General features: G+C 43.3%; 1 protein-coding gene across 1 annotated transcript in view; it reads right to left on the bottom strand.

The window, feature by feature from the left end:
- insyn1 (inhibitory synaptic factor 1) overlaps positions 1-21,381 on the bottom strand; it is a 38,558-nt gene extending 17,177 nt beyond the window's left edge. Inside the window, exon 1 of the mRNA XM_061222443.1 lies at positions 18,923-21,381. Coding sequence (XP_061078427.1) covers positions 18,923-19,066 — 144 coding nt within the window. The 5' untranslated portion in view covers positions 19,067-21,381. The remainder of the gene's footprint in view (positions 1-18,922) is intronic.
- Between the last annotated feature and the right edge of the window lie 1,867 nt (positions 21,382-23,248).

Raw genomic sequence — 23,248 nt, 5'->3', positions numbered from 1 at the left:
ATGTTTTTCGGTGTTTGCAATTAAGAGCACGACAGGGGAAATCCATTTCCATTAGGCATTGTTTTGACCCTGCATTCCGCATGCATGATTAATTCGGTACAAGCTCCACACATAAATCCCGTATGATTACTTCATGTGCAGGGAGAGCAGAGTGCGCATTTTTTTTATCCTTTTCCAAAGGAAGCACCGGAACATTCCAGGAAATGAGGGCTTTCGAATATATATTTTAATACGCTGCGGTTGATGTCCACAGCATATTAAAAAACAATGTCTTTGCCATGACGCAGGGATAAATAAATAAATACATTTCGCCTTTGTGTTCAAAAAGCAACACATCTAAAATTTGCATTGATGCTTTTGCTTAAAACGATGACACTGCAATGAAATTTCTTTGTATTCACCGAGTGGCTGAAAGAGGACCCCCCCACACCCCCCCCTTCAACACTCAAGCTCTTCACCCATCTGCACAGAGGCACTTTGATCATGATCAAAATGTTAAAGTCATCTAAGCACAATTAAAAACACTGCGCGCCCTTGGACAGGAGCCAGATGTTACAGCGAGAGGGGCTCGCCAGGCATCTGGAAAGTGACCGCTGGCAGCAGGCTCCGTGGGATTGCAGATTGCACATCGCCCTGCGTGATAAATCACCTGAAGTCTTTCCCTTTCTTTTCCCTTCTCTCTCCCTCTCCCTGGCTCTGCCCTCCCCAGTCAAGAATACTGAGGAATAAATATGGCCTCTGTTACCAGTCACAATCCCTGACCCCAGTGCCCGGTCTGTTTATTAAAGGGGTTTTGGGGGGTTGGAGGACACTGAGACAGCAGGAGTGTGGGGATAGGACATTGGCTGAGGAGGTAAGAGCACTCTACTGGCAGTTGGAGGGTCACTGGTTTGATCCCCCGCCCTGGGCATGTCGAAGTGTCACTGAACAAGTCACCTAACCTCCAGTTTCTCCCGATGAGCTGGTTGGTGCCTTGCATGGCAGCCAAACGCCGTTGGTGTTTTTAAAATGTGTACTAAACACGCCATTATACTTTTCATACAAGATGTAAAGCAGATTACAAAAACTTGGCAAACTTGTCTTGTAGCCAGAAGGTTGGATCAATTACAGGAGGGGCACTACTATACAGCAATATATAGTATCATTCATAATTCGCCACACTACAAGCTGGGTATGTTGCCCTGTGGAGGAAATAAACAATATGATATAATGGACATATAGTAAATATCATTTAGCTCCTGCTGATTGAGTTGGAGCAGGTCCCTGCCTCAGTGCCCCTGGCGTGAACATGGTCTCATTGTCCCGCTATACCGTATCCAACGTTTTCACAGGGAGTCTGGCCAGGGGACTGAGCGATCAGCGCCTGTGAACCAACAGCACAGCTGTGCCACGCCTGTGTGTCCTCCTTTCGCCGTAGGAAAGATTGCGGACCGGGGGTGTTAGGGTTGCTGGTGATAATGACTGCAGACATCCCTCCACCTCTGGATGGTAGGGGTGCTAGGCAACCGCCTATGTCACCCATGCCTAGAACCGGCCCTGTCTTTGTGTGATGAAAAGACACTGATCACAACCCAAGAGGCTAAGTGCGATTACCATTCTCTGATGCACAGCGTCTGACAGTTAAGGTGTGGCACATGTTTTAGGTCATACATACAGGCGAGATTTGATTTTGGTCTCTGCTGCAAGAGCTTATGAGTGATCCTGTCAGTGTTCATTAACTCCAGAGCATAGTATAATCTGAGAGCTACGAAACGGAACAACTGCAGTACAATAAGTGTGGACAGTTTAGTGTTGACATATTCGAAAGGCAACAATTTGATACAACCCATTTTAGTGTTTGAGAATGGAGGAGAACACGGTAACACAGAGCTTTGTGAAATTGGGAATGCACTTGGACACTGGTTCCTGATTTCCTCAGTGAACACCCCGGCTTTAGAGTAGCCACATTAGTATTCTGTTGCCGTTGGAGCAGATGGTCCTAAATATAGCGAATAAAAACATCACACCATCGGCGCCACCTAATACCAGCTCACCATTTCAGCAGTGGACTAATGGAAAAGAGATCATCCTGGCCTTGAATCAGTGCTTTGGCAGCAGACTGTGTGTTGTGGAAGCCCGTTTATTCTTTGGCCCATACGAATAATCATGCTAAATTAGAGGCGATGATGTGATTGGACCTGATTAAGACTAGATTTTCTGGGGGGTTTCGTGTTTATGGACATTCATTTTTAGGAAGGGAGATTGAGTTTATTTGATGAATTAAAATACAATACACAGATTTGCATTTAGCACTTCATCCATCAGGATATCGCAATAAAGTCACACAACTTACATTGCGGCCCTGATAACTTGGCTGGAAGGCAGGCAGTTATAGGGGGCAGCTTGTAAGCTACTAATTACACATTATTTTTAAAAAATCAAATCATATTCAAAATTTACACATTATTAAAAATGTATTCTTTAATATTTTACTCAGGAGTCAATTTTCAAGTGTACTTAAAGTATGAACATATATAACACACTTTCTAACCCACTTCTTAGATTGGCCAGTTTCATGTTGTACACACTAGCCCTCATATTCAAGTTACAGGAGCTTGTAATAAAATTAAAATACCCTGAAAATTTGGACAGCGACCAATGTATAAACCACAATAAGTTTTAAAATCCCAAGATCAATGGTATCATTTCAACAACTACAGTGTTCTATTTCAGGAACACAAAATCATATTTGTAAACAACACTAATTTACCTCTGCTCAGAGTCATTTGTATACATATTGGATTATTTGACAGCTCCTGTGGCATCACCTTGATCTAGCTTCTACTAATGACTTCTACTCAAAATTGAGATGTTCCCTTCCATATAATTTGATTAACTTTCACTTTCATCTGCCAAAGAATGACAAAAATATAATCTCATGTTCAGGTTCAGGAATATCTCATACAGTACAGAAAGTATTTATAGGAAGTATGAGAAGTAATACTTCTCACTGAAACTTTCGACCAATTGTCCCGTATTCCTTCATAAAAATTACATGGACTGCTAGCATGCTGAACACCCATGTGAGAGAAAACATCTGCAACAACTGGGGCGCCTTTATCCAAAGCGTTGTACAATTGATGCTTCTCATTCACCCATTCACCCATACACACCCACACCCACACCCACACCCACACACACACACACACACACACACACACACACACACACACACACACACACCAACGGCGATTGGCTGGCTTTCAAGGCACCAACCAGCTCGTCAGGAGCATTTGGGGGTTAGGTGTCTTGCTCAGGGACACACCCAGGTTGGGATCAAACTGGCAACCCTCTGACTGCCAGACGACTGCTCTTACCTCCTAAGCCAATTTATGAAAAATATATGTAAAAATACTGGAACAATGTGCATTTATTGCACAGATATTTGTACATCACATATTCAGTTTATGTTAACAATATATTTGAAGTGCATTTAAATATTCATAATTGTCTGCTTTTGCATATTTGACATGTATTTACCTACAGTATATAATATACCGTATGTATTAAATAGTATATTTAGAATATATTTCAATACACATTGTTAATGGATGCATTACAATGTACATTTGTATTTACATAGATTTTGGATTTCCTGCCATAAATGTAAATATAACTTCTCCATATGGGTCCTGACTAAGTCAAATTAAAGACATTTTCATGAATATGTTATGTGTGTCAATTACTAGGCTGGATATTGATACCTTGTTTTTGTTACTCAGTGAAAATGCTATTTCTTGCTGATCCAAGACAAATCAGAACTTATTGACTTATCAGAACTGCGCTCGGAAGTTGTTTCGAGCTACTGTAGTTATGAAAACAAGCATCTGCTGTTCAGCTCTGAGGCATTTCTAAAAACTGACATTATATTCCACTTAGAAAATAAACGACAACAAAGGATGAACAACTGGTTGCTCCGAGCTGATATACTATAGCTCCTAGATTATGTGAGAGGCAAGGCTCTGTTACGGAATATGGCCTGGAAGAGTTATCCATATCACTCAGTCAGTGCTACTGTTCAGGAGGCTGCTGCAGATGCCTTGAGATAATATTGTCCCTTCAGAAGACATTAGCCAGATGATTGTTGAACCTAGTCCCTTCAGAACTCGAACATGTTTTCTCTTAGGGCAGGGGTGTCAAACTGAATTCCCAGGGGGCTAGAGTCTGCAGGTTATTATGGTTTAATTTCAATCAGCAGCCAATGAAGGCCTTGAGAACAAGGTGTGCGGGCTCTTAAGCCAATTAAATACTTTGAAATGTATCTCTGATGTTGGAACACACCAAAAACCAGCAGACACTGCGGCCCTCCAGGACTTGAGTTTGACACCTGTGTCTTAGGGCCTGGACTCGTGGCGGTATCTTAAACACTAGTTTCAGAGAGACGTTATGTCCTTTCCCCCTCCAGTGCCTTCACTGTTAAAATAGCAAAATAGCAAAAATAGCAAAATAGTGCCTATTTGAGCAGGTTTGTCTTTAATTGAGGTGTGGTCATGGGATTTATTGGTGTATTGACATTTTGATGCAGCTGAATGCATTTGTTTTATGAAGAACCAAAAACTGGTCTTAAGTCATGTTGCAGTTTCATTGACATTAACTGATATTGACATTTTAACTGCTTGATATTAGGTTAGCAATCTCTAGGCTACTAAGCAATGGTACATCCATGGGGCACACAGGGACACAAATAAACATGCATAATGTTTATGCTTATGATATCATCTTTAAAAAGACATTATTGATGAGTTTGGGGTTGTTCACATGCATATTTTCTTTTTTGTTTTACGGTATGCTGAAGATTGATGCTGAATTGTTTTAGAATCCTTAAACAGAAGAGGCTAAAAAAGGTAGCTACAACAGCATGAGTACAATGCAGAAAAATAAAAATCCACTTAAAAATCCCTCACTCTCTCACACTAATACACCGATTAAATGCTGACTGTATTCTGTTCTCCTACCTTTCATAAAGTGCTTGATCGTCAGGTTGTGGATCTTAATGGTAAAACACTGTGGAAAGATGACCAAGTATTTTACAAAGTTATTGGAATGATCAAACTTTTGCTGTTCAGAATAATTTGTTATCCCTGAAGGATATTCAAAGGTATCCTGGAATCAAACATTAATAATGCTTTTTTTTGCCTGCCTTCACTTTAGAGATAAAAAAGAACAACTTTGTGAAAGAATTGGACATATTGTTAAAAGTGTTGGAGTAAAATAATTTATTCAGCTACAGAACCCGTACCAGTGCATCAGTGTTATGTTTGGCACAGTTTGTGTTTTATAGTCTATTGTGTGGAATGAACTCAAACATTCGGTGTAGGGTTTTACACTGTTAAGCCATAGTCTTTTGAAACGTATTCATGGGTCTCCAAACCTCACAGAAAGTAGGGTTTATAAACTGATAAATGGTGCAAGCTATGTTTATGTTACAAAACAATATTTTGGATATTTTGCATATTTACTATATGAAACAGCAGGTTGGCTTCATGTGAAAATATATTCTTTGGTGAGTATATCTCAGAATTATTCTGATTCAAGTGCTGCACAGTGAGCTTGCACCCTTGGAGATAGCTAATCAGTGCTTTTGCCAGAAATGGAGGCAGGATAATACCCATATTTTAGTACCCAGCAATACATTTTACATTGTATTATTTGTGAAATAAAAACACTTATCCAGAGTATATGTTGTAGACCTCACCCACTCAAGGGAAACAGCTAAACATGTACTGTTGCAAAATACTGGTTACTGTAATTGCCTTTGCTTAGGGGGAAAATATCAGTTGTGCTCCTGGAATATAAAGTCACGTAAAAGCCTGATTCTGTGTCTAAACTGCTACACTAGCCTCCTGTTCAATGCACAAAGTGATACATTAAATAATATGTTATGATATGTTTCTGTATATTCCATATTCCTGAACCAGAATGACACTGTTCAATACTCAATTGAGAGACACTTGTGAAATATCAATTCAATGAAATTCAATTTGATTTATATAGCGCTTTTAGCAGCAACACTTTGACACAGATGCTTTAGAGAGGACACAGATCTGAATCCCAAAAAGCAAGGAAAAAAAACATAAAAATAAATCACATAAACAATGGTGAGAGAACTCCTCCTAATGTAAAATTTGAGACATTGTTTTGTTAGTGCCTCCATTACACACTTTTTCTAATCTAAACATGAGCATGATGTTCCATTGATTGGAATGTCGAGCATTTTTTTGATATTCCGATCAGGATTCACAGCTCTGATCTAACTGATGTCTATTTTACAAATCACCATTATTCTTTTTATCAATCAGGGTTAATCACCTTCATCTGACAAATCTATAATAGATTTTTTTAAAATTAGATTTAAAAATTGCATAGTTCACGCACAACAGTCTCTAGAGTTTGCAGAGAATGGTGCAAAAAACAAAAAAACATCCAGGCAAAAAAATGCGTTGTTAATGAGAGAGGTCAGAGGAGAAGGGCCAGACTGATTGAAGCTGACAGGAAGGTGACAGTTACACAAATAACCACAAATTACAACAGTGGTATCCAGAAGAACATCTCTGAACACACAACATGCCAAAACTAAGTGGACAGGCTACAGCAGAGGCAGACCAATAAGTCTAATAAATACCTAATAAAGTGCTCACATTCACATATCTCACAAGCCATTCTGCTTGTCATCAGAGAGAACTACTTCACCGAATATACACATGCCTGGGCTTCAAGTTTCAAATGTCTTTTTTCCAGAATAATTCATTAAACACCATCTTTTATATTGACCATTGTGTAATGTCAAGAAAATGTGTTACTCTCTAACTGAGAGACACATAGTCAGTGTGAAAAGTGTCATTTCGCATTGTTTGCGAACGACTTCACAAACACACTTTTCTTCAGTACCTTATCTTCCTCGAAATACCCCCACCAAGCATCAAAGGACACAGGAGCAGTGCTGGGATTGAACTGTGTGGGAAAGGCATTCAGATTTGTTCTATAAGCTACAACAGTACAACGTCTCTCCTGTTCTTTTTCAAGGTAAAACGCCATCAACGTTCTTTACAATTCACATCCTCTCATAGCCCCTCCCTTTCAGTCTGACTCGGAAAAAAAAAAAGGTTAACTTTTTCCCCCCCGCTTTGAAAATGTTATTTGATCTTTTTTTAATCTTTCTTTTAAACAGAAGCACTGCAAATCCATGTGTAGGAGGAGACATCACACTCTCCAGTGTACCATGATAAGCAGGGACACGGGGCTGTAATTTACATAGCAATTGGGGAAAGATAATATTACCGCTCACATCAAGGCTTGTTAAGAGACACTTTAATTAACGTGGGAAAAGCGAGTACATCGCTGAATACATAATTCCTGAGGAGCAAAATCAGCCTGTGTATTTGTCGTGCCAGGACCCCTCCTGTATATTCAGGTTAAACTGTTCACTGGGGCACATTTACAAACATAACTGAATGAATGAATGTTTTTTTTTTTTTCATAACGTAGCAAGAAGCATGTGTTTGTTTTGATGTGGTTTAATTCTAATTTCTAAATCCGGCCATTGCAGAAATAATTTGCATAACTCATGGTTTTACGGACACTGCTTTATTCTCTGTCTTGCATACAAAAGCTTGGCACAGATTCATACTGAACCAATTTATATATGATGAAACCTTAACGTTATTAACGTTATTTAGGACCAAAGAGAACCACGTTTTTAAACAGGTAGTTCAATGGGCCACTGATCCTCCGGAAAACTAGTGTGATGGCCCAAGCACTGATTGCAGGTTTCAGTTATAGTGAAGGGGCAGCCTGTAGCTTAGTGGTTAAGGTACATGACTGGGACCTGCAAGGTCGGTGGTTTGATCCCTGGTGTAGCCACAATAAGATCCGCACAGCCATTGAGCCATTGAGCAAGGCCCTTAACCCTGCATTGCTCCAGGGGAGGATTGTCTCCTGCTTAGTCTAATCAACTGTACGTCGCTCTGGATAAGATCATCTGCCAAATGCCATTAATGTAATGTAATGTAATGTAATGTAATTGTTAAATATATCGGAAATGGTTATACAGTAATGGTTTTACGGTACGATGAGATGCATCACTTGTGATACATTCAATGGTGAGAGATTGTCACAGTAGAAGTGACCTAGGTATAAAACCGAGCCCATCAGGCACTATGTGATTGGGGGCAGGAGAATAAGCCTGGGGGTGTCAACAAGGACCAAATTGTAGGCAGGAACTATAGATAACCCTTTCGCACATAAATTGCAATTACATGACATGATATCATTTGGCTCACGCTTTTATCTAAAGCAACTTACAGTTGATAAGACTAAGCAGGAGACAATCCTCCCATGGAGCAATGCAGGGTTAAGGGCCTTGCTCAAGGGCCCAATGGCTGTGCGGATCTTACTGTGGCTACACCAGGGATCGAACCACCGACCTTGCGGGTCCCAGTCATGTACCTATTTTATTTTAATTTAAAAAAAACATGGTTAGTTTAAGCTCAAATATTTATGAAAAGTGGAAGCAGCAGGGTAGGCTATTGCATTTACAATGTTGGAGTAATTTTTATTTTAAAATCATAATGGCATGGCCTTCCAGTTTTCATAGTATTAATACAGCAAGTATGTGGCAATAGTGATATTTTATCACCACTTAATTTGCATTCATTTGCATAGCCACAACTGCCTAATAACTAAGAATATGACAATCTGACAGGAAAAGCTACCAGATTCAGTTAAATTTTATTTAATTTTTTCATATGTGCATGTTGTGGCATGTAATCGATTTATAGCTGGATGATACGTGAGTATTTAAAGATTTCCCGATTTAGCATTTTTCTCATTTTTGACAAATCGAAACTGACGATGTTTAAGCATCCAGTAAAGCTGAGGGCTGGGCCATGAGTACCCCCTTTATCACGTGTATTCACATTTTTTGGTTTCAACAGATACAAAAGACAAGTAAGCAGGAGCAAAGCACAAATCCAAAAACAAACATCCCAGGCATGAAACTGCCAGATATCCGTCAGTCCGGAGCCAGCCTCTGCGGCCTCATATGGTCCACATACTGATGGAGAAAGTAGAATTGACAGGTATTTAAAAGCCATGTCTCCCTTTACAACGAATTTGCTTCTGAGTCGAACAGATATAAATGTGGGCTGAGCCACTGACCTTCCAGGTTACGCAAGAAGAAATTACTCGTCCCGCATCCCAGAAGGAACTGCAGCCTGCAACCCCTGAGATAAGCAATAGTGAATCTCTCTCTCTCTGTCTCTCTTTTTCTGTGTTTGTCTGTCTCTCTCTCTTTCTGTGTCTGTCTGTCTGTCTCTGTCTCTGTCTCTTTCTGTGTCTGTCTGTCTGTCTGTGTCTCTGTCTCTGTCTCTGTCTCTGTCTCTGTCTATCTCTCTCTCTCTCTCTCTCTCTCTCTCTCTCTCTCTCTCTCTCTCTCTCTCTCTCTCTCTCTCTCTCATTCTCGCTCTAATCCAAATCAAATTAGACATTTTTCATCTCACATACTTACAGCCACACACACAGGTGTAGCACACACGCAAACAAACCTTCAACCGTTCGGCCATTCGACCAACCCCTAAACCTGCCTACTTTTAGAACATAATAAGCTCAGTACAATGTTTCAGGGCTGAGGTCACCAAATTTGATGATGTCACACACATTAAAAATGAAAAAATCAGATGTGCAAGCAGTTACAGTTGATCCTGTTTCTATGGTACGTTTACATGGCAAGCGGATGACCACTACAGAAGAAAACTAAGGATACAAGGTATTACAACTACAATTTGATTATGAGTTCTTTGCCTTGTTGTCAGCCACCACGATTTGCAAAATAATGTGCAGGTAGGGTTCCCTACAGTAAATGAAACTTCACAAATTATAATACTGCAATATTAATGGAAAAACTCTGATCAGCCACTGTGGCGCTAGCAGTGTTATTTTGTGTTTAAACTGTGTATGTGTGTCTCCTTGACAATTTAGCTGGCTAGCTTTCAACAGAAGTAGATGCACTATGTTCATGATGTTTGCTACAGTTTGGACTACTTGGCGCCTAGTCTCCAATAAAAGAGCAGTCATTGCATCACTCACTCTTTTGCTTTTTGTAGATGCACATCCATGGAGTATAAATCAGATGCATATAGTTTGTTATGCACGGTTAAATGTTGATTACATTTAAATAAGGTTTAAAATATTTGTTAATGTAAGCTTGACTCAAGCCTGGCACTAATCATCTTCAGAAGTGTCAGTAGTTGTAGCAGATTTGAAATTTAGCAAGGCTATGAGCCACAGTGGTGACTAAGAGGGTTCCATAACTAAAATATCCATATTGCAGTCTCATTTTCGAATACAGCGTGTAGGCTAATGGACGTAATAGGTTTTCAGAGTACCTGTCTTCTCTGCAACCCAGGCATATTATAGTTTTGTTGTTTCATTTTTAATTGAAATTCTTAGAGCAGGGAACGTGTGTATTATGTATCCTGCGATGGGAACACACACCCACTCCTTTCTAATATGTGGCTACAGCCCTTTATATGCATACACACAAATAGCGGTGGGTTCCAGGTAAGGCTGACAACATTGTAAACACTCGCTGTTCCATGTTGTTCCGGCTGTTGTTTGTCCCATTCGTGCACACCCGCAGTTGCTTTGACTGACACCATCCCTCCCACACCTTCGCCCCCACCCCCCAGCCAGACAGCTCCATCTACGCTGACAGCACACACACATTTCAGCGGCGCAATTCAACCCGCGACCTTGGATATAACGGTGGAGGTCGCCGTCTCCGCACTTTGGCCCCTTTCTATATTTAATCCGTGTCAACCGGAGCTCTTAGCCAAACAAGGACATGCATTAAACGCTCTGCCAATTAGTCATGGTTTGCCTTTTGGCAGCAGCAAAGACCACACAGCATTAATAATTCACAGAACCCATTGGCTCCACATTGACATCGTTTATGTCACAGCAAGTGAGGATTGAGGTATTTGTGAGGTGAGGGCCCACGAGACTCTAGGTCTCAACTCCGTCGTTTCTCAGCCATGTTATTTACGTGCTACCATGTGTGCAATTACAATTTAGTCTTGCCATTAATTTTTGTGTACTGATTAATAGCTAGGGCATCTACTGCTATGCAGACTGGTAGCAGGAGGCCTTCGTATCTACATACTAATTAAGCAGAAAATATTCTTTTTTATTATTTTCCCTTTAATTACATCCATTCCTCCTCATCTACAGCAACCCAGCGATGCTGCACTCTGCTTGAATCCAGCATTTTTTTTTTCTGTGCCTCGGAGTGATATTAATGAAAGTGACTTTACATCCCATCTTGGCACCCTCTCCTCATCAGCTATCTATTTAATTTCAGTGAATTATCCCTGCGCCAAAACCTGGCATAACAGAACAGTGACTCACAGTCACATCGAGGACAGAAAGGCTAGCAGTCTCCTCAGCGCAATTTTAAACACGTTTAACACACACACGCACGCACGCACGCGCACACACACACACACATACACACAAGATTTGGTTAAAAAAACTCTGCATGAATAAACAGAAGTGCGATCTTCTCGAGGTGCAGGCAGACACGTCTCCAGAGAGTACAGACGCCGTGTGCTGTTATCTGCCAGCTGAACCCCACCGCACACACACACACACACACACACACACTGCATGTTATAAACACCTACGGGCACAGCTTACATGTCTGGATCATCAAGCCGGTGATGTAATTGAAAGGATTTAAGCAGGGGGGTGTAATCTACAATGCACACTTGGGGATATCCGTGTGACCTTTACAGATGGATACTGGGTTTATGATTTTCTTTTCATTTTTTTTCTTTTTTCTTTTTTAATCAGCACATCCATACATCCATGCGTACATACACGCATTTACAACACCGTGTAAATGTTTGGATTGCTGAGCAGCTGTATGAACTGAGGGGATTTAATTTGGGGACACCTGTGTTACTGACACAGATGGGTGGCATGTATATATATGCTGAAGGGATGGCTTTGCTGAAGGTGAAGGAAACATCTGAAGCTTTGGAATTCAAAAATGCACCTTGCATTACATTACATTACATTTGGCAGATGCTTTCATCCAAAGCAACAAGCAATAAATGCATACAGATGGTTATTGGAACATTTGCAACATAGAATAGGTTCGACAAGATACTTTATCTTAAATGTATCAGTTATCCATAGCCATGAACATCAAGTCTAGTTCACACGGTAAATATAGGCTAAGTCAGGAAGTTTATGACATGGCATGGGGTGAGCCTGTAGTTAAAGTACTTGACTGGGACCCGCAAGGTCGGTGGTTCGATCTCCAGGGGGCGACATGGCTCAGGCAGTAAGAGCAGTCGTCTGGCAGTCGGAGGGTTGCTGGTTTGATCCCCCGCCCGGGCTGTGTTGAAGTGTCCCTGAGCAAGACACCTAACCCCCAAATACTCCTGATGAGCTGGTTGGCGCCTTGGATGGCAGCCAATCGCCGTCGGTGTGTGTGTGAGTGTGTGTATGAATGGGTGAATGAGAAGCATCAATTGTACAGAGCTTTGGATAAAGGTGCTATATAAATGCCAACCATTAACCATTTAGCCACAATAAGATCCGCACAGCATTGCTCCAGGGGAGGATTGTCTCCTGCTTAGTTTAATCAACTGTACATCACTCTAGATAAGAGCGTCTGCCAAATGCCATTAATGTAATGTATTGTAATGTAATGCATGAACTGTAATCAACGGCATGCTTACATAAGTACATAAAGATGTAGATAAATATGAAATGTCAGATGAAGATACAATTACAACATGAAGGGGTTAGAAGATACAAGTGATGCATGAGAGAGTTTGGGGTAATGTAGAGGTGCTCAATGTACAGAGAAGTGTCTTCAGACTGGGCTGGAAAATTGGTAGTCACTGAGTAGCTTATAGAGGAATGAGGAGATCGTTCCACCACTGGGGGCTAGGGTGAAGAAACTCCATGATTAGGACAAAGCGAGAACCGTTCACACTTTCCATTTTTAGGGCTGCACATACAGTATATACAGATTTCACAACCTTCTCATCAAACAATGTACGTCATCTTATACTGTGTGTGTGTGTGTGTGTGTGTGTGTGTGTGTGTGTGTGTGTGTGTGAGAAAGGACTGACTGTATAAAGATAGAATTTTATGAATATAGATTTTTGTATATTTTTTTATTACCTGCGTCTGCAAAAGAATAAAATAAAATCAATGCAACTACACATGCATATCAGTCATCTTCTGTGCTGGTGTCTGAAACCTGTATATGCTGTATGACTAGCACTAAAAATGGAAAGCAGGGGAGTCTGTTGAATGATGCCAGTTACAGCAATGTTACTTTGGCACAGAATGCTGCGGTCTCGTACATCTCTTTGAGTGAGTGGCCGGGGCCTGTGCCAGTGTTCTGTGGGCTTCAGAATGCTCCAGAATGTTCCGGGGTACACAAAGGGCTCTCCAAGCACGATTTAAGAATTAATGGCATTTAAACACAAACTAAACCCCTGACTTTGCTAATTAGACCGATTAGTAACAATTCCGCCCAATCCAAACAATCTTGTTTATTTACAGAAATGTCAGAGCGCAGAGAATCGATGCATCAATACATCAAAACATTAAGAATATTTTATATAATGAAAGAGCCTGTCATCATTCACAGGAGCAAAATGGATTCAGCATTTGTTTTGAACATTTTTATATTTTGTCAACAGGGTTAAAAGTCACATGGGTTGACTGTGGGCTGTTTGATTAAAACATATTATGATATTGGGCTACCCTTGGTTTCTCAGAGCAATCACATTATAGGATTGTTACAAACTGGGCTGATTCCTAATCACCTGACTGAATCATGGGAATCCGGTTTATAAATAGTCACTGTAAGCCAGACCCTTGCGACCATCTGAGGGGTAGAAAAAGGTATGGAAGTGCTGTTGCCCTGAAACTGTTATCAGTTCAACTGTAAGGTCTGTTATGTGGACTGAGGACTTCCAAGAGCCAACACATGGCTTAGGCTGGTGAGGGCTGGAGGAATTAGAATGATCTCAAGGGCCCTGATGGCTGGGGTCCTCAAAAGGAATGGTGTGAGTACTGCAATTAGGCAGGGGCGGGATCGCCCGGGGGCCACAATGTGAGATCCTTTCATGGGGTCCAAAGGCCCTGGCAGTGCATCTGTCTGTACATCTGCAGACACAAGCTACACACACACCTATTCAACTAGCCTACACTCATAACTATGTTGACAATTAATCTCTGCCAGCCAATTCACAGCCCATACTAGAAACAGGAAACCATTATCCTTTATCTACCACCCCTATGGGACATACTGTACTATAGTGAAATATAAAATGTCACGGTACAGGAAGGTAAACAGAACGATCGGACAGAGAGCTCCACGTTTTCATTGCTCTGCTCTTGACCAAAAGGTGAGCCCTCATTGATAATGATGAGGTCGTGGGTGCAGGGACTTGGTTTTGGGAGCTGAAAGGGTCTGCTAATACAACACATTCTACAGGAATGATGTGGTCTTGGACAGAACTCAGGGTGATGTCATCTTAATGAAGCCATTACTTCAGCCTTGCATGAATGAGGCTCATGGGAAGGGTGTGTCTATTGCAGTTTTGTTGCTGAGTGCGTGCTGACCTCATGATTATATAAAGAAAACTTCACGTTTATCCTTTGCGCTTGATCATTCAGCTGGTTGAGTTCTGAAGGACACCCCTGCAGGTTGATAAACCCCAGTAAATCCACCCCATGTATATTAGCTTCATACCTTTGGACTCGAAAAACAGCTCAAGCTTGGTTTTGAAACAGCTGGTAGCCGGTTGACCAGTTCAGACCAGCTCCTAGCTCAACATGGTTTAGCTGGTTGACCAATTCAGACCAGCTCCTAGCTCAACATTGTTTTCACAAACCAGCTGGTCAACCAGCTACCAGCTCAGACAAGCAACCAGCACTAACTGGTTGACCAGCTCATACCCAGCTAGACCAGTGTATGACCAGCCTGACCAGCTAAATTTTCAAGCTGGTCAAGCTGGTATAGCTAGATTTTACAGCAGGGGATTAATGTAATATAACTGGTTTGGAATGGTTTCACATTCAGTAGAGGGCAGATTTGGGCATACTGTATGTTTCCACATATTTGTATTATTGACCCTTAAAAAGAGTAAAAAAAGAGACCTACCAGCACTATCCCACAGCAAATGGTATTTTGTGATAGATTAATTGCATTCTGTTTGCAGTCCTTTTACATACTGTATTACGTAGCAGGATACTCTCTGAATCAATTACAGTTAGGACGCAACAGCTGAGCAACTGTCCTTTTATAAAAGTCTGTGACCATGAAACCTTCCGGCGTGCCACTGTACGCAAAATATTTGTACGGGATCAGCCCTCTCAGCGAGTGAGATGCGCGACAGGGCCCAGGAAGATGAAGACCGCAGTATTATTACGTTCATTATTCTCCCGTTGGAGACGGGAAGACGGATACGCGCTGTTGAGACGGGGCCTTCGACGGCCCTCCGGAGCCCGGCGACGGGAGGAACGGTGAGCCGGGTCACTTAATCAGCCGCTCACGGATCACCGGGCCGTGGTGTGTGTGTGTGTGTGTGTGTGTTTGTGTGCGGGGTCTGGAGATGGCAGGGAAATAAATAAATAAGGCAGGAGAGGCAGCAGCCTTTGATTATGGCTTTGAGCCTCCCTGCGGTGTTCTCGGTGTCAAAGCCACATCCTTCTGTAGCGAGAAGGCTTCCCCACTGAGCGCCAGCGCCTTGGTCCGGGCCCGGGCATAATGAGAGCACGAAAAACCCCCCAGCAGCACACGGCGTCGCAGGAAGCTGGCTCTGATGTACGCAGCCAACACTACGGCGGATTTCAATGTTTATCAATGTTTGTCTTGTATGTGGCGGTTACAGTTCTGTCCGCGGTATGGTGCAGTGTTATTCTAAGATGGCCTTTTCTAAGTGTTTTTTTTTTTTTTTCGGCACTTTCTTTTTCTTGTTTTGAGAATGTAAAAGTCACGGATCAGCAGTGATCCTTAATGAGGTCTCAGGTTCCGTGTAATGGGATAAATTAGGCTATTAGGGTGCTGGCAGACTCACAGACATATGGTCTGTGCACCACTTACTTTCACAGTGGTGGGAGTGCTCGTGCTGCATGCGGATCTGTCAAAACCAGCTTTTGACCATATTCTGGCTGTGCGGCCTCTGTAAGGCTTGGTTTCCAGTGGCCGGATGTATAGTTAGACTTCCACATGATTTATGGATTAACAGAGAAACCCCAAATGAAAAGAGCTATGTATCTGATGCAGTCTTGTTCGGCCTTTTATACCGAAAGTCCATTTTCCATGTTGCCATGGGCCAATCCATGAAAAGACCGCTCCATTCACGGAAATGATTGATCTGCCTAGCTCCTGTAGGTCCAGACAAACGTCTTGCGCCCCTACTAGGAACCTCACAGGTCACTTGCGAAATACCTGCCCTTTTTTCCATGTCGAACATGTAATCTAACATCTCATTTATTCAAATCTCTGCTTTGCCTTTTTTGCAATCTACCCTACACAGCCATTTGAAAAGGAGTGATGAATGGATCAATACACGGATGATGCTGAAGCTGATGACGCACGGAGGAGGGCATTTTGCACTTTTGGTGTTTGCTATGAAAATATATTCAGCTCCAGAATGTCAGCTCGGAAGGCCCCGCGCTTTATGACTGACAGCTGTGATGACTTATTCAGTGTCATTTATTCCACGACGGGCCAGAGCCATCGCAGCACGCCTCTGCCTGATCTCGCCCCACCGATGGGGGCGAGCCCAAAGCGGAACCGCGATACGCACACCCCGGATAGACGGGGCTCCACGTTACATGCCTTCGCCGTCGCTGTCGCTGTCGCTGTGTGTGCAGTTTTTATTTCCGCTCGTGCCGAAACGTTTGCGAACTACAGGAAACTGAAGAGGATGACAACTTTTTAAAAAAAAGTCCAAACCGTCATGGATGGGCAGAGACAGGGGGCGGTGTGGTGCTGTGCAGAGGACCCAGAGGATGTGAGCTCTGAGTTTAAACTGAGCTGAGCCCCGCTCCCAGTGGTCTCAGGAGATAATCCCCCTGTATCTCTGCCATCCCACAGTAATCATCCACTCGCTAAGAAATCAGAAACATTCTCAAATGATGTCACTCATCCTGGACCGGCTCCGGCAGAGCCTGCGATTGACTTGTGCAGCGTCGCGCATTAATGCAGTTCCTGCGGTTATGTTCAATATCCTCAAATTGAAATAAAATTGGACAGATAGAAAACACAGAATCATGCTGCTGCTGCTGGTACTGCTACTACTATCAGTAACGCTGCTACTTAAACACTCCCACCACCATTGCTACCGGTATTATAACTGCCGTCAAACAAAAAAATACAGTTACCAGAAGTGATATCAGCAACGGCAGATATTAGAAGAGATAATATTTATAACGCCACGAGCCAGCGAGCTGTACTAGTCGAGTGCGTCGTGTATCCTAATCGCCGTTCACCGATTGGCTTTCCTCTGCAGTGCACTGAAGGTGAAGCCTAGCATGTGACCTTGATCCTCACCCCGCTTGGGTAAATAAAGAAGCGGGCGGGGAGAGTTTTGGGAGGGGCTTGGCAACGATGGCGTGAGTTACGGACACCCCCCCCCCCTTCATTTCCCTGGCAGTGCGCGATGGCTCCCGGAAGCCTGTAGCTCCCTGATTGGGCGGTGGGAGGCTGCTGATGACATGCAGAAGCCCACAGTGGTCGCCGGGGATTAATTACAGCGGCTTTTGATGTGTTCATCCTTTTCTGAGGGCCGTACAAGAGGTATTAACGGGGAGAGGCAGGAGGCTGCAAAGGGGGAGAGATTGAGCCCCTTAGGCTGAGGGATGGACAGCGGGGCTATCTTCACAGGCAGGGCACACACACACACACACACTCACGCGTACCTGTTACAGCAGTCTCCCTCCATGCTAGCAACTAAAAGGCGATCTCTGAACCAGCAGCCCATGATATTTGCACACACAGCCTTCTCGATGATAACGTACAATGCACATTGATGTTGGGAGTATATGTCAGCCAGATCTTCTGAAAACCTCCTCTCCTCCTCTCCTCCTCTCCTTTAGGCACTTATGTGATAAGATATGCACCCCACCCTCACTGTGATCCCCTGTGCTCAGAGAAGTCTGGGTAAAGGCCTGCAAACCAACAGTTTGGATGACCCTCAGACCGTGAGCATCTGTGACAGGTGGGGTCATCCTGCACCTTGCCTTAGCTAAGCATGTACATGTCCACTGGCTATCAGAACAATACAAAATACACCATGCAAACACTACTCTTACAGTACGTCTTGCTGACTGAAACAGCTTTGTCTTGTTACCATGGCAGTGTTGCACATACAGTACAAATCCATCTGATAATAAGCTGGTTATATAACTACAGCAACACAATACCTGCTTCCCTCCTAAGCAAAACCTCTGTATTTTTATAAATACATTTTTTGCTGGATTGGCTTTCCCTGTGGCAAATCATTTCCGCCCAGATTGGCTCTGTTTGCATATCATCAGCAGTTGTGTGTGTGCCTTTAAGCGGTATGAACAGTTTCTGAGCCGCCCTGCACTCTAACCTCAATAAAAAAACTGCACAAGATGCTGAACAGTTCACTCCTGCTCCCTCCATAGGCAAAGGGCAAGGATTGATTCCACCTACACCCTCAACCCATAAGCACTATTGCACCTCCTGCTATATTACAATCCTGCTGTGCTACTCTTGTAGTGTGACCTTTTGAGTGCCAACCCTAACCCCAGACCCCCTTGCCTGTAAGCCCCACCAGCTCTATCACGGGTAGTAAAGAGGCCAGTAGGCCATGTGCCTCACCTCCCGAAGCTCCTTGGCCACATCCTTGAGCTCAGTGAGAATGCCTTCCAGCTGGTTGATCACCATCTTCATGTGGCTGCGGATTTGCTCTCTCTGGCTGGGGGTCTCAGAGGTGTCCTGGCCCGGAGCTCCACTGTGGGACATCCTTCACAGGGCGACGTGGGGCCAAGGGGCGGCACGCTGTGTTCGGGGGGGAGCCGAGTCGGGGTCCATGTCTCTGGCCGCCAGGAGCCACGGTACTACTGATCCCCACAGGAGCCCCGGGGATGCAGGGAGATCTCAACATCTTAAAAAGCACCTGGGCAGCCAAAAGAGCTCGTCCTGCCTGTGGAGATGCGCGGTTTACTCCTGTAGATCCATGGGGTTTTTTTTTTAACCAGTGAAACCAAATTATAAAAAAAACGACAAGAGGACAAAACAATGGGCACAAACGGCTCTGGACTAGGCGTGTTAGAAAAGAAAAGAAAAAGCAGAAATTAAGAAAACCGTGTATGATAAGGATGATGAAACGGACAGCCCTCTCATCTGTGCGTGTCTCTGTGTGGAGATTTACAGTAGAAGCGCTAGTCTACTTTGAAATTGCCTTTTTCCATGTCATCTTTGCCCTTAAAATCACTTTAAAGTAATTATTTGGAAAAGTAAGAACGACGTCATTGGTTGACAGGCACAAGGTTTTCATGGTGACCTGTCTGAAATAGAATATCCATTTCTACTAGAAAAATAGAGATCCAAGCAGTTCCTCGATTGTTTGACTGGGTTTGTTTTACATTATCGTTTGTCAGCAGGGTAAGATTTCCATTTACAAATACCAGCCCTTAGTATGGGCTCTGAAAATGTACAAAAAAAAGAAATAAAGTAAAAAAAGAAAACTCAGAAGATGCTACACGTAGTGCTACACATCCTGCTCTTGTTCCATCAGATCGGATTAAAAATGCAGCGATCTCCACAAGAACCACATCAAAAGCTGTTTCTGGACGAGATCATTTCTTCTGGGACGTCTGAAAGGTGTCACTCATCTCTCACTCAGCGAGGAGGACAGTGGAATCAACATTATCAGCACTGCAGCTGTAGGAGCCCATGGAAAGAGCAAACCATTTTCTGAAGAATGATAGAGATTCTGAGACTCGTGTTTCAAATTTGCTGCAAAGATGGGCAAAAATATTCTGGAAAAGAGGAAAGGGGAAATGAAGGATCCCAGAGCCCAGAATGACAGAGACCCAATTGTCCTCACCGGTCCTGCTGCTCCTCCTTCTCATGGTTGTTCAGAGCCCCCAATCCATCTCCTCGCAAAGGTTCAACCAGCCAAAACCAGGGTGGCAGGACACACAAACACACGCATAAATAAAAAAATGCTAATTAATTAATAAACTCCTTCAGCTGTTGCTAAGGGAATCCGGTGAGCGTGGTCCTGCAGTTTTACTGAATGTACCTTTCCCTCAGGACGTAGTTAGAGGCTTTTCACAAAACAAAAAGCTCATGACAATCCAGTCGGAGGAGGTAAATCCAGAATGGGTTTCTCCCCGGAGAGACAGAGCTCAGTGGCGCGGAGGGGGAAGTGGCAAATCCGGGCGGAATCCGGGGCGATACAGTCGGAGCGAATCCTGCGTGACACATAGGGAGACTCAAAAGCAACTGCTTTCTTCCTCTCTATTCGAAGAGTGAGAGAGAGAGAGAGAGAGAGAGAGGGAGAGAATGAGAGAGAGCGAGAAGAGAGAGAGAGAGACTGCAGTGCTGGGACTTTATAGGTTTAGCTCCGGTAAAAATGCATCCATTCCTGTAGTAACGCTTCAGTTCCCTCTGTGTCCCACGCACACGCAGTTCTTCAGAGCGGCAGCCGGACCCAGCACTCGGGTGCCCGGCTCCTTATCACTGCTTTGCGGACGGCGGCTAAGCCGTGTGCATCCCGCTAGTACCGCTGCTGCCTCAGCCGCTGGATCCTTCAGAAATGCGCACACGCATACGCTCACTCCTCCCGCACACTCTTTCCCTTTCACTCACTGTCTGTTCGCTCAGAACTGCTTCTGTGTGTGTGTGTGTGTGAGAGAGAATCTGACTGTGTGTGTGAGAGAGAGAGCGAGAGAGCGCGAGAGAGAGAGAGAGAGAGAGAATTAAGTATTTGAGCTCAGTGGAATGGGAACACGTGAGATGGAGGATGTGAATGCGAAGGTTTCGGCGATGTGGTGGGAGGGGGAAGACAGCAGACAGTCGTCACACAGAAAACACTGAACCAAAGACGGGAGACGGGCAGAACGAAAGGAAGAAAGGAAGAAAGAAAGAAAGACTAAACTAAAGGTGTATCCTCCACGCACAGCTGATCCCCACTCTCTCCCTTCACAATGGCACAGGAGAGATGCTCCCCCCCCCCCTCAGCGGCAGAGCCGGTCCCTGAACGAGCGGTCGGCCGAGAGACAGGGAGAAAACAGACGAGTGAAAGGACGAGCCGTGTGCTCAGCAGTGCCGCCTCTCTCCTTCGCCCCCCGATCGCCTCCGCTCTGCCCGCGCACCCCGGAGAGCTGTCGCCGAGTGTCGGATGATGGAGGGACGTTAGCGGAGTTATGGGGGCTCGGGGCTCTGGGGCTCGGTGCTGGGCTGCACTGTGGAGGAGGGGCCAGGCTGCTTAAAGGCACAGCGCCCCAGAAACGCCGCTACCAAGCGCTGCCTCCTCCCAAACAGGAACGCTGTGCTATACACAATACCAAACCCGAAACAGAAGGTGGGATATGGGATTCTATGGGCTAGTTAATGTAGCACACACACTTAATATTTTTCTGAATAAAAAAAATTGTAGTACAGGTTATAAAAGTTAATAATAGCTTAATTTCTATTTTGGTTTCATTTGCATTGACTATGAAGGACTTCCTTTGACAAATCAAATTCCTTTGAAGTATGAGGATTACTGAACTCATCGGTGACAGTGTGCGGCCATAATGCTGTTGACAATAATAATAATAATAATAATAATAATAATAATAATAATAATAATAATACTGATAATATGATTGAATAAGATTAATACAATAATAAAATTTCTGAAGCGTTAGACATGTAACCGCTTTTAAATTGTTTACTGGAATATTAAATCAAATGCAAAAGTTTTGCATTTGCAGTTTTGAACATAAATAAAATAAAATTCAAATGTATTGACTATATGGCTCTAAAAAGGTACAGGTGATAGTTTGCAACCCTCTGAGTTACTTAAATACACAATCCACCAGCTTTAGGATAGTTTGGTGTTTTCTGCATCATTGTTTGTGCAATGCATAGAGGGTGAGGATCCTGCAGTAAATCTAGATCATAGCTTGCCTAGAGGACCCTGGTCCTAATTGCTAGGGTCAATACCGTACTGTGCCTATGAAGGTAATTGGGTAAACGCTGCGGTATAGAGATTTCCCTTTAGTATGGGTTTTTCTTTTATTAATGAAACATCATGAATGGACTATTTCCAAAATAAATAAATAATAATCCTAATTGGATTCATACAACATGCAGAATCATTATGTTTTTCTTAGATTTCTTGTTTAAGAATCGCCGGGCAGCATCTGTCAGCCCTCTGCAGTCTTATTGTGTGATTAAACCATGCGTGACTGTTTATATACTTGTGTAAGGTGTGTATGTGCATAAGTGTGTGCATGTGCACATGTATTCTCACAGAGCAATGTAATTTGTAGTAGACGTTTTTTGATTTTTTTATACAACTTTCTAGCTACAGGTATTACACTGCGGTCATTATGTATGAGAAGTCAAACACTATGGTCTAGGCTTGAGTTTACTGGTTAACGTCCTATCTGGATGCTGCTTTTAGTAATTTTCCCATTCACATGAATAACCAGTCAACAAACATTATGACTTATACTGTGAGGTTCTGTGTTTTTCAGTTATCTGTTTTATGTCTAAGCCCCCAGCATTTTTTCTGTCAGGGTTTCGGGACAGAGGAACCAAACGCAGACTCTTTGGATTACGTTATCCCTATTTAGAGTCTGCGTTTGGTTCCTCTTTACCGAAACCCTGACATATACCTGCTTAGCGAAAAAAAAATGGGATACTAAACTTATAACTGGCGTAAACATATATGTCACTAACAGGAATACGAACGTGACCACATTGGGCCAGGGCACATGCAAGAGAGCTGGAGGACAAGGGCACCCGCAATACACCCCCACTCGACGAACCCCATCGTTCGGCCGCCCTTGACCGCATAAACGCGTCACAGTTTGTGTACTCAAGCGTGTGTGCAGACAAGCGAGGCTTGATTCGCCGTGAGCAGCTGTGAAGGATTTTGAATAAATTACTGATAACCGCAGCAGACAAGAGTGCCCGACTGCATTT

This window comes from Conger conger, chromosome 15, assembly GCF_963514075.1.
Source record: "Conger conger chromosome 15, fConCon1.1, whole genome shotgun sequence".
In the NCBI taxonomy this organism is placed as follows: domain Eukaryota; kingdom Metazoa; phylum Chordata; class Actinopteri; order Anguilliformes; family Congridae; genus Conger; species Conger conger.
This window is presented reverse-complemented; position numbering and strand designations above follow the sequence as displayed.